Source organism: Rana temporaria, chromosome 4 (genome assembly GCF_905171775.1).
Source record: "Rana temporaria chromosome 4, aRanTem1.1, whole genome shotgun sequence".
NCBI classification, from domain to species: Eukaryota; Metazoa; Chordata; class Amphibia; order Anura; family Ranidae; genus Rana; species Rana temporaria.
This window is the reverse complement of record NC_053492.1, coordinates 434,081,923-434,094,687: the sequence shown is the minus strand read 5'-3', so window position 1 is coordinate 434,094,687 and position 12,765 is coordinate 434,081,923. Positions and strand designations below refer to the sequence as shown.

The 12,765-nt window shown below is 43.6% G+C and overlaps 1 protein-coding gene across 1 annotated transcript in view; it reads right to left on the bottom strand.

Annotated features, from left to right (window-relative positions):
* Window positions 1-12,765, bottom strand: part of LOC120937903 (spermatogenesis-associated protein 7 homolog) — a 248,135-nt gene that overhangs the window by 90,248 nt on the left and 145,122 nt on the right. The window contains exons 5-6 of the mRNA XM_040351450.1: window positions 5,050-5,171; window positions 226-620 (exon numbers count right to left, since the gene is read on the bottom strand). Coding sequence (XP_040207384.1) covers window positions 226-620; window positions 5,050-5,171 — 517 coding nt within the window. The remainder of the gene's footprint in view (window positions 1-225; window positions 621-5,049; window positions 5,172-12,765) is intronic.

The window sequence follows — 12,765 nt, the reverse complement described above, 5'->3', positions numbered from 1 at the left end:
GGCTGCAGATGGGCACATTGAGGCAGGGAGACTCGAGTATAAGCCGAGGGGGGCCTTTTCATCACAAAAATCTGTGCTGAAAAACTCGGCTTATACTCGAATATATAAGGTACATATTTTAGCATCTGTTTAACCTGTTATCACCAGATTTTGCGCACTTTGGTTTTAGTAAATAAACCCCTATATGTCATTTTTGCATATAAAATACCCATTCTTGTACCTCACCTATACACCTCTGTGAAATTGGACATGCCACCTTTGTCAGTCTGAGGGGACTTCTTATCACTCTTCGCAGGAGCCTTGTAATAGCGATATTTTGAAAGAAAAGAACCTGCAGATTTTTTCAGTAATCTCGGCTTAAAGGGCTTCTTGACACTTGTAAAACTGTCAGCGTGTTTATCCAGAAGATCCCCACTATATGTCTGTTTCTGAGGGTCATTATAAGGCTTTTTCTTTGGAAGGCTTTGTCTTCTGCTGGTCGTCACATTATTATAGTGGTAGGTCCCCTTTTCATTCCCTTGCAGGATGTCTCTTGCAGAAAGAACTGGTGATGATTCCTTGTATACGTTGAAATATTGGCTCATTAAAGACATTTGAAACTCTCTGTCACCAAGGTGTACCTGTAAAATATTCGAATGGTAGATTGAAATGTTGTCGCCGCTTCAAAGTCCATTCATTGATGGTCATTGATGGGAAAAGAACAATGATCTGCATACAAACTACAAATATCAAAATTGATCGTCTGTGTGTGGGGGGAGTGGCGACTCGTGTGGACCGCGGGGGCCCTTCACATTTCTCAGCTCTCTGGTCTCTGGTCTCTGGGTTGAAGCTCTGGGAGCCTTGGTATGTGACGGAGATTTTTATGTGATGTATATACTGTATATTTGATTTTTGCATATGTACTTATTAATTATACTTCATTTCTTTATATAGTTGTACTGTTGCACATTAATACTTCCTGAAGAAGCCAACTTGGCGAAACATGTAGAAAACATAACTGCATTTGGAATCCAGTACAATGTATCAATACAATGTACAGTAACAATATTCCTTGCTCAACTGCTTATATGTGCTTGTAATTTGTATGTACTTATTGATTTGAACTTTTCTATGAATAAATAGTACGGCCCGGATTCACAAAGCACTTACGCCAACGTAGAACAAGATACGCCGACGTAAGTGCAAATGTGCGCCGTCGTATCTGTGGGCCGGACCCACAAACCAAGATGCGCCTAAAAACAGGCTTCATCCCGCCGACGTAACTTGCCTACGCCGGCGTAGGGTGGGCGCACATTTAGGCTGGACGCATGGTGGCGCTTCCATTGATTAGCCATTCAAATATGCAAATGAGGAAAATAAGGCGATTCACGAACATACGTGCGCCCAACGCAGGCTACGCTAGGTGCGCGTAAGTTGTACGTCCGGCATAAAGTTATGCCCCATAAAGGAGGTGCAACCCAGCAGCAGACATGCAAAGCTCTGCACCAGGGAATACAAGCTGGCGTATTTTACGTTGGACGTGTGTCTGGCTGGGCGTAGGTTACGTTCACGCCGTAGGCAGTGATCCGGCGTAGTTTAGGCAGTTGTTCTGATGTGGTTGTGAGCATGCGCAGAGGGATGCGTCCACGTCACTGTGCATGCGCAGTTCGTGATACGTATCTGTCTGGCGCTCGGCACATCATTTGCATGGGGTCACGCCTCATTTGCATGGGTCACGCCCACTTCCACCTACGCCGGCTTACGCCTAGGAAACCCAGCGCAGATTTGGGAGCACTGGCTTTGTGAATTCCATGCTTGCCTCTCTGCGCTGCGTTGGCGTAGCGTATATTGTTTGCGCTACGACGGCGTAATGTGCGCCCGCTCTCTGTTAATCTGGGCCATAATGTTTAAATGTACTTTTTGGTGGATTTACCTGGCACCTTTAAAATCCCATTCCACACTTGATTGAAAAATATGTATATTTAGAGGAATGTTGTGCTGATACACTATACCTCCAACTACAGAGCTATAGACAAATATCAAACAAGCTCAACTTATTTTTCTAAGGATAGGACGCTGACTAACATAAACATCAATATGTGCAATATCTTTGAATCCTAGAACATTTTTGATAGGAGGCTCTGGATCTGTAATCGCTCATACATAGGACTGAGGAGTAAAGTTTTAAGCTGGAGGAGTGCAATAGATCTAGTTTCTGGTAAGGCTTAGCCTAAGTTATGGGTGAATAAGAGCACCACACCAAAGGATCTAGTTCTGAAAAAAATTATTTCAGGCTGTACCCCCTTCTTTAGGGCTAAGAATGCTATATGATATGAATGGATAGTCCTTTAAAGGGGTTGTAAAGGTTTGTTTTTATTTTCTAAATAGATTCCTTTAAGCTAGTGCATTGTTGGTTCGCTTAACTTTTCCTTCGATTTCCCTTCTAAATGTTTTTTTTCTTTGTCTGAATTTCTCACTTCCTGTTTCTCCTCAGTAAGCTTGTCCCCATCATCCGAGCGGGGGTTAGTCAGCCAGAACAGCTTACTCAGGTAATAGTATTGGGCAGCACAGTGGTGTAGTGAGTAGCACTCTCGCCTAGCAGTAAAAAGGGTTGCTTGTTTTGAATCCCGACCACGACACTACCTGCCTGGAGTTTGCATGTTCTCCCTGTGTGGGTTTCCTCTGGGTACTCCGGTTTCCTCCCACACTCCAAAGACATGCTGGTAGGTTAATTGGCTTCTGCCTAAAAATTGGCCCTAGAATATGAATGTGAGTTAGGGACCTTGGATTGTAAGCTCCTTGAGGGTAGGGACTGATGCGAATGTACATTGTATATGTAAAGCGCTGCGTAAATTGATGGCGCTATATAAGTACCTAAATAATAATAATAATAATAATATTCAGATTCTTAATGAAGCCCTATACTATGTGCCCTTTTTGCTAGATTGACCAATTCTCACATTCCCACCTAGTGATATAGGACGGATCATGTTGGTTCAAATGGAGGGAGATAAACTTATCAGGCTAGAGACTTATGCTGGGAATAGCTTTTGAAAACTGTTTAGAGGTGGAAGAGGAGCAGATATTTCCCCTAAACTCTGTAGAAAATGCCGCAATTGAAGCGCTGTCTGGAAAAAAACTAGAGGTTAAGGGCCAGATTCACAGAAAAGATACGACGGCGTATCTCCTGATACACCGTCGTATCTCTGTGATCCGCCCGTCCTAACTATGCGGCTGATTCATAGAATCAGTTACGCATAGAGGGCCAGATTCACGTAGCTCAGCGGATCTATAGATCCGCTCGTTCTACGTGAATTAAGATCCGCTCCCGCAAGTTTAGGAGGCAAGTGGCTAATTCACAAACCACTTACCTCCAAACTTGCGACGGCGGATCCTAAATCCACCAGCGGAATTCAAATTCCGCGGCTAGGGGAGTGTCATATTTAAATCAGGCGCGCTCCCGCGCATGCGTCGTCCGGGGAATTTCCCGGCGTGCATTGCTCCCACTGACGTCAATAGGACGTCAGTGGTTGCGACGTGATCTAGACTTGCGACGCGCGTGTTCGTGAATCGGCGTACGCAAACGACGTAGGAAATTTCAAAATCGACGCGGGAACGACGGCCATACTTAACAATACTTACCCCTGCTTTTAGCAGGGGTAAGTATACGACGGGTACCGCGCTACGGAAACGACGTAAGAACACCGCGTCGGGTCCGCGTACGGTCGTGAATTTCGCGTATCTCGCTGATTTACATATTATTCAGTGTAAATCAGCGGGAACGCCCCCGGCGCCATTTTTAATTCAAAAAAAAGATCCGACAGTGTAACACAGTGTGACACTGTCGGATCTCAGCCCTATCTATGCGTATCTGATTCTATGAATCAGGTGCATAGATAGGACCAGAAAAAATCCGAGATACGATGGTGTATCTGAGATACACCGTCGTATCTGCTTCGTGAATCTGGGCCAGATAGCCCTAAGATCCGACAGGTGTAATTGACTTACACCGTCGGATCTTAGGCTGCAATACTTTGGCCGCCGCTGGGTGGAGTTTGCGTCGTTTTCCAGCGTCAGGTATGCAAATTAGCAGTTACGGCGATCCACGAAGCTACTCGCGTGCGTAACGTCGGTTTTTCCCGCCGCAAAGTTAAGCAATCTTTTTCATTGCATAACTTTACACAAGCCATGTTAAAGTATGGCCGTCGTTCCCGCGTCGAATTTTAATTTTTTTTTCGGAGTAAGCACGTTACGCACGTCGCCATTCACAAACACGTCGGGGCAACGTAATTTCGCGCAAAGCACGTCGGGAAATTTACAAACGGAGCATGCGCAGAATGTTCGGCGCGGGAGCGCGCCTAATTTAAATGGTACACGCCCGATTTGAATTAGGCGGGCTTACGCCAGACGTCTTTACGATACACCGCCGCAAGTTTACAGGTAAGTGCTTTGTGAATCAGGCACTTACACTGAAAACTTGCGGCGGTGTAACGTAAACGGGATACGTTACGCCGCCGGGATTCTTTCTGAATCTGGCCCTAAGTCACTGTTTGGATTTCTGACAAATTGATTCTTTTGGACCATAGACTGAATTGCCTGGTTACTGATCCCTGGGAGAAAATTAGGGTGGCCTATGACTGGGCGTCATATATGAAATTTAATTTGCCTAAGGTATTTGCGTGAGTTTGATTCATCTATTGGTCCCATATCTTATGAGATTTAGTCGGACCACCTCAATGTACATAAATAATATGTACTGCATGTAAACAATATTTTAAAAGAGATAATAGCATTAATATATGATATCCAAGAATCCCAAGTGCGAGGCAAAAAGTCATTCAGTTTTTGGCTATAAATTTTCAGGCTACTACTTTATTTATATATATTTTTTCACACCATGCAACTAGCATTGTTAATGCACCTGTCTGTAGTTCTTTGATGTGGCATTCATGTATTGTGAATTATGTTGTGAGGCTGAGTGTTCTCATCATAGATATAAAAGGATTATGAAATGGAAATTGCAATTCAGCATGGTCTGTGACACTCAAGAGGGAAGAAAGAACGGCTAACCCTGTCTTGTTCGAGGAAATTACTTTGTACACGATGACGAGCTGTAGGATGGATATGCTGAAGTTCCTTCTTGAATCTTTCAATAGCTTGGAGTAACTTCTCTTTGTTCTGCTGATCTCTATCTGTAGAAGAGCATATAAGAAATGCCATTGGTCATAGATTTAATCACACATTCAGAGAGGCACAAAAGAAAGGCTAGACGGACGGCGAGGAAGAAAAATAATAAAATAAAATCACAAAAGACAACGTTTCGGATTGCTGAGGGCAGGGCCGCTGATAGGCCAGTACAACTGGCCCAGTTGTACCGGGCACGACCAGCAGGGGGGCCCGGCAACCTGAAAAAAATGACCGATCAGCCAAACAGCCGTTTAACCGCCCCCAACCCCATACCACCAAACCCAACGATTTTTTATTTTTTATATTTGCTATGTTAACTCTTAAGTGGCGACCGCGGCAGGGGAGAGACTATTTCTCGTATTTCGGGCGCGGAAGAATACCTCATCTGCGCCCGCTCCTCATGCCATGCTGGCTCAAGTCCCAGCCATCGCGTCCTCTGTAGTGAAATCACCTCCTGGCGCCACGGAGTGATTCTGATTCCTCTCTCCGTGTGAAGAAATGGCAGTGAGGTGACTCAAGGGGAGCAGTGGCAGCAGAGGATATCCCATCCCATGATGATCATCTAACTTGAATAGTTTGTAGGGGAACCCTCAAGTCCAGGCAGAAGCATGATCACCAGGAATAAGTGACTCCTTGGGCCCAGCCAACAATTACACAGGTCAGGTGTGTGCTTGCTTGGGGGGGGGGGGGGCTTTATGATCCACTACCACAGTTTTTTTGTAGCATGGCACCTCTAGTAACACTGCATTACTCTGCTATTTGCATTGTTTCTGGTAATGGCACCTATACATTGTGGCATGGGTGGCTTTGTCTGCAGAGGCAGTGCCACCCATGCCGCCAAATCGCTTATGCCGTAATGTGCTGCAAACAGTGCCACCCATAACGATAATGCCATAACGCATGTGCTGCCTGCAGAGAATGGCGGCATGGGTGGCAGTGTCTGAAGCACAATATGGCACTGTCAGCAGGTAGCACATGCATTATGGCACATGCATTGTGACAACACCACCCGGACCATGCTGGGACTGTGACGTCATAAGAGGCCTATATAAATCATCGCGCACCGCACATCCGGCATTACAGCGGGAGGGAGCGTTGTGGCAACATCTGAAGAAGACAGAAGGAGACGAGGAAGACTGGACCGGGCTGGCAGCTGCTAGTAAAAGAGCTGCAAGAAAATAGCGGGGGCCAGCCCCGAAGAAGACACCGGAGAGCGGGAAAAGACCCCCGGAGAGCGGAGAAGACCCCCCGGAGCTGGCTAATAAATTATTTTAAAAATCTGTGTTGTGTGTTTATTTTATTGACACTTTTCTTCCTGGTGAATGAGTAGGGGTACGATGTACCCCATACTCATTCACCTAGGGTAGGGGGCCGGGATCTGGTGACCCTCTTATTAAAGGGGGCTCTCAGATTCCGATAAGCCCCCCGCCCGCAGACCCCGACAACCAATGGCCAGAGTTGTCGGGAAGAGGCCCTTGTCCCCATCAACATGGGGACAAGGTGCTTTGGGGTGGGGGTGGGGGGGTAGTGCCCCCCCTTCCCCAAAGCACCCACCCCCCATGTTGAGGGCATGTGGCCTGGTACGGTCCAGGAGGGGGGCGCTCGCCCGTCCCCACCCTTATTCCTGACTGGCTGGGCGGCGTGCTCGGATAAGGGTTTGGTATGGAATTTGGAGGAACCCCCACGCCGTTTTTTCAGCGTAGGTGTCCCCCTTAAAATCCATACCAGACCGAAGGGTCTGGTATCATCCTGGGAGGGAACCTCACGCACATTTTTTTTAAATTTGCGCAGGGTTCCCCTTCAAGATTCTCCGCACACCAGTCGCCCCGCAAGTCAGATTATCTTGATCCGACTTCTGTTGCGACCTCTATTCAAATCAATGGGCTCCCATAGGGAACCATTGATTTTTAATAGAGACAGAAAAACGCGGCTGAAAAGTAGCGCGGCAAAACGCGATTTTTTTCCACGTTTTGCATTGAATTCAATGCAAAACATGGAAAAAATCGCGTTAAAAGCGCTGTTTTTCTCCTGGCGTCTGCACTAGCTTTACAGCACATTTTTTAAAACGTCAGTGGGCATGAAGCCTAAATGTTTACTAGTCTGTGAAAACAGAAGGATATTGACAAGTTACCAAGCTTTAAATGTACAAGTATCATTCTAGAATTGAAATGTGATAGATTGTAATAGAGCTTGTATAGAAATGTGAATTATTATTATAACCATTTATCTTTGATATATAGAAGTACATCTATTTGTTTTATCACCAAATATACCTGATATTTAATTTACACTGTATTTTAGTTAATATATATTTTTAAGCAATATTTGTGTCACTTGTCTTCAAATAGCATGGATAAACAAACTTAAATTTCTTGTTTGTATTGTAAGATTTGCATATTTTCATGAATACAATACTATTTCATTATTTCAGTATAAACATTCTGTCAGCATGCTAGCTCATAATGGCTTTGTCTTGCAGGTTTTTTTTTTATTGGTTTACAACCACTTTAAGTATAGCCTCTTTTTATATAATAAAAAAATCTTTAGAACAACTTTAATGCCGTGTACACACGATCGTTTTTTCCAATGAAAAAAGTCAGATGGACTTTTTTCATCAGAAAAAACGATCGTGTGTGGGCCTCATCTGGCTTTTTTTCCATCGGTGTAAAAAAATAGAACATGTTTTAAATTTTTACGATGAAAAAAAAAAACAGATAGGAAATTCTGATCGTCTGTGTGGAACACAGGAGAAAAATCCACGCATGCTCAGAATCAAGTCGACGCATGCTCGGAAGCATTGAACTTCATTTTTCTGAGCTCGTAGTAGTGTTTTACCTCACCGCGTTTTGGACGGTCGGAATTTAGTCTGATAGTGTGTAGGCAAGACCGATGAAAGTCAGCTTCATCAGAATTCTGACGGAAATTTACATCAGATTTTATTCCATCTGAAATCCGATCGTGTGTACGCGACATAAGACATACCGTGTTTCCCCGAAAATAAGACCGGGTCTTATATTAATTTTGCCTACAAAAATCACACTAGGGCTTATTTTCAGGGGATGTCTTATTTATTTACAGTATGTACAATAATTGACATTTCTTTAAATACAGTCATGTCATCATGACGATCTTAGGCCTCGTACACACGACCGAACATGTCTGCTGAAACTGGTCCGCAGACCAGTTTCAGCGGACATGTTCGGTCATCTGTACGTCCGACCGGACAATTTTCCGGCGGATCGGACAGGTTTCCAGCGGACGAATGTTTCTTAGCATGCTAAGAAACATGTCCGCTGGAAGCCTGTCCGTTGGACATGTTCGGTCGTCTGTACGACTTACCGGACATGTCCGCTCGGCCGAAAGCCCTCGCAAGTGATTCGACGCATGCGTGGAAGCATTGACCTTCCAGGGTTGCGCACGTCGCCACGTCATCGTCGCGGCGAAGGCGCGGCCACGTCACCGCGTATCCTGTACGCGGGGATTTTGGTTTGATGGTGTGTACAACCATCAGACCAAAATCCGGCAGCGGACATGTCCGATGAAAACGGTCCGGCGGACCGTTTTCATCGGACAGTCCGTCCGTGTGTACGAGGCCTTAGAGTGGTTGTAACCCCAAAAAGAAAGAAATATATCCTGATCCTTTAAAGCATGATAGCCAGCACAGTGACCCGCCGTAGCTCTTCTTCTCTACTCTGAGCACTGCAGAGGAAGGGACCGCTGACATTGGAGAGGAGAAGATCTCCAGTCGGTCACGTGACCACCCAGCGGCACTGAAAGTAAGGTATTTTCCAAAACAAAGTTACAAAAAGGAGAAATACTGCACATTTATAATCTTTTTACAAAACGGATTACGACGACTTTAACTAGGGTTTATTTTCGGGGTAGGGCTTATATTGCAGCCATCCCCAAAAATAACGCTAGGTCTTATTTTCAGGGTAGGGCTTATTTTCGGGGGAAACAGGGTACATTTTCTTTCCAAAATTTGACCTTTAAGAAAAAAGATTATCTTGTGATTTGGGATCATTAGTAGTGTTATTAAAATTAAATAATATTGCGGGGGGAAAACATTTTCACAAATAACTCCTTGAAATCTGATTTATTTTTGGCACACTTTTGAAAAGTAGAAGAAAATTGATCAACTTAATGATGACTCACCAATGATCAAGGAGAGGAGATCTGCAGTTCTTAAATAAACTAGCCAGATAACAATTACCATCTTAATTAGTAACAAGGATAATGTCATAATGTATCCATTTGTATTGAAAAACTCCAAGAACCCCAAGAACGAATCTGAATTATTAATTACCGGATTCACAGAAGAGGAAATATCTGCTATTACACTCATGCTAAACAACCGCTGATTAAAATTTATCAAAATTTTCCATATCATATAATGTGACATGAAAGCAGTTATGTACAGTATTTAGTCATTACATTAATAAAGAATGATACAAGAGAATTAGTAAGGCGATGATATTCCTCATGCATTTTTTAACCCTATTGCTGTGTAAATCAAAAGTGATTTTCCATTAGACTCTATTGTCCAATATTTTGATTGTTTTAGAATAGTAATCATCCATTTAAAAGGTAAAACAAATACAAAAAGGTCCTCCTGAGACACAACACAACTAGAAAGAACTCTGAGGGGTGGCAGTGAAAATGAGACTTGTGAACTCTACTAAACCCAAGAAGAATCTATGAACGTTCTTCTCCAAACCCAGGACAGGGCAAGCAGTTTGCCAAACTTTTTCTACTATAGTTTTCATGTATCAGAAAATGGGGCACAGTAGTGAATGCAGCAATGAGTTGGCCACGAGAACTGGTCTTAGCTGCTGTGGAACAAAACTAGGGATGAGCCGAACACCCCCCCGTTCGAACAGACCGAACGTTCGCGCAAACATTTAGAACCCCATTGACGTCTATGGGACTCGAACGTTCAATTTCAAAAGTGCTAATTTTAAAGCCTAATATGCAAGTTATTGTCGTAAAACGTCTTTGAGAACCCGGGTCTTGCCCCAGGGAACATGTATCAATGGAAAAAAAGTAATTCAGAGTACCACCTCTTCAGGGGATTTAATGGAGAATGCAGAGCTCATACATGGGATTTTTGACAAGCAGCTCTGTGGGTGATATCTCCCTGAATAGGGGACAGCTGGGTATAAGACTGGCAGTATAAGTACTGTACACTTTAAGATCTCAGTGATCAATAGACATGTGCAATTCGTTTAGTTTAGAATTCTTTTTTTTAACAAATTTTTCGAAATTCGTTAATTCCGAATTTTCGTTTTTCCGAATTTTTCAATTTTCGGATTTCCGAAATTTCGAATTTCAGAAATGTTAAATTTCCGAATTTCCGAAATTTCGAATGTCCGAATTTCCGAATTTTTGCATTTCCGAATTTTCGAATTTCCAAATTTTCGTATATTCGTATTATAGTTTATCGAATTTTTCAATTTTGAATCTTCAAATCTCGAATTTTTGAAATTTCAATTTTTTTAATTTTCTAAATTTCGAATTTCCAAAAAAAAAAAAGCAAAAAAATAATAAAACGAAAAAACTAATTTCCGAAAAAAAGCAAAAAAAGGAATGAAACAAAATGAAAAAAAAAATAATGAATTTTTCGGCAGTGCACATGTCTAGACTGCTTTACACTGTCTAAGCGTTTGTCTCTATCTCACCCACATCCCATAGCTATGCCAACGAGATTCAGTACTGTTGCATTAAAATCAGGACAGGTGTAAGTATATAAAGAGCCTCATTTTCCATTGCTCTGTATGCAGGGCCGTTTGAAGGAATTTGGGGGCCCCAAGCAAAATGGACATGGAGGCCCCCAAACCCCCCCCCCCACGCATGCACAAACGCAAAGCCTACAGGAGCCACAGCATAGCGATACAGTTTAAGTTTACCCACACTTTATATAAATAAAAACAACTACAGTGCAAATACTGCAGCAGAGCCCCCCCCTACAGCAGGTATCCCCAGCAGAGTCACCCCACATCAGGTGGTGTCCTTATCAGAGCCCCCCCACAGCAGGTGTCCCCATCAGAGCCCTCCCACAGCAGGTGTCCCCATCAGAGTCACCCCACAGCAGGTGTCCCCATCAGAGCACCCCACAGCAGGTGTCCCCATTAGAGCCCCCCACAGCAGGTGTCCCCATCAGAGCCCCCCCACAGCAGTTTTCCTAAGATCATTAGAGCTGTACCTGTCCGATAAGTCCCTGGGAGCAGAAGCATGTTGCAGGGGGTTGGGCCAACGCGACATCTTCAGTTGCTAGGAGGGCAGGACTCAGAGGGCATTTCTGGGAGTGCAGGAGATGATTGGCAGCAGCTCTGGTCAACCAGAAGGCTCTCATCAGCTGCCTATGTCTGTGAGAGGAGCCGACACACACAGAGGGGGCGGGGGCAGACAGGGGACTGCTACAGTACGATGCGGCCGTTCCACGCGCACCGGGCTGGAGGATTAGTGGATACAGCACAGCTAAGCAAGGGCCCTGATTGGGGGCCCCAGGCCAGCTGGGGGCCCCAAGCAGTTTCTTGTTTTGCCTGTCTTGTTCCGACAGGCCTCTCTGTATGATATATGAAGATTCACCTTGCTTGCTAACAAGGCAAAAACTTCCCTTTAAGTGGAATCTACCGGTATGATCCTCTCTCTTATTACAAGCTTATAAATAAAAAGAGCTGATAGGCAGCAAGATGGCACTCTTCCCAGATCTGCCTCTGTTTCGCCATACATATGTTTGAACAATAACACATGGTGTGTAATTACCAGGTAAATCACACTCAGCTTTCAACCCAGTTCAGAGGGGGGGATGATGACCTGATGTTTTCCTGGCTATCTTCATTATCTTTTACAGCTGGAGGTCCAATTATGTCTAGGAAAAATACCCACAATGCTCTGTTCTTAGTATAACTCTGCAATGTTCCCTAATGGTAATGCCTTTCTTGCTGAGTGTTTGATTTATAAACTAGATTTGTTCTTAGGGAGAAAAGAGGTACAATTCTCTCTAAATAGGATATCTGTGTGCTCTTTGCTTGTTAAGGAACTTTGTCTTTCAAAGAACAAGATTACAGATGACTTTTTCAAAGTGCTGCCCTTCCCATAGATTGATGTAGAGACAGCCCATAGGAAAAATCGGAAAACACTTTTTTATGCTTTAAGTTATTATCAGCAAAAATTATTTAAAGTGGATGTAAACATGTTAATCATATGTGTGGCGTTTGGGTTAGAGATAAGTTCAAGAAATTGGACTTTAAATGGCACATAGGTAGTTCATGTAAAAATCTAAAGGTTTTATTATAGAAATCTATAAAAATACATTCATAAATATCAGTGTAATAATCATCAATATATGGCCCAGGATGATGCTCTAATAACACTTTCAAAAGCTATAACAACATTGGAGAACTCAAATTACAAGAGATACATATCCAGCAAACAATAATGGTTGAACGGTATACATATGAGGTGAATAGCCTTAATCATGGGTCCAATGAGCAGAGCAAGAAAACCTTTCTGCATATTGGACCCATGATTAAGGCTATTCACCTCATATGTATACCGTTCAACCATTATTGTTTGCTGGATATGTATCTCTTATAA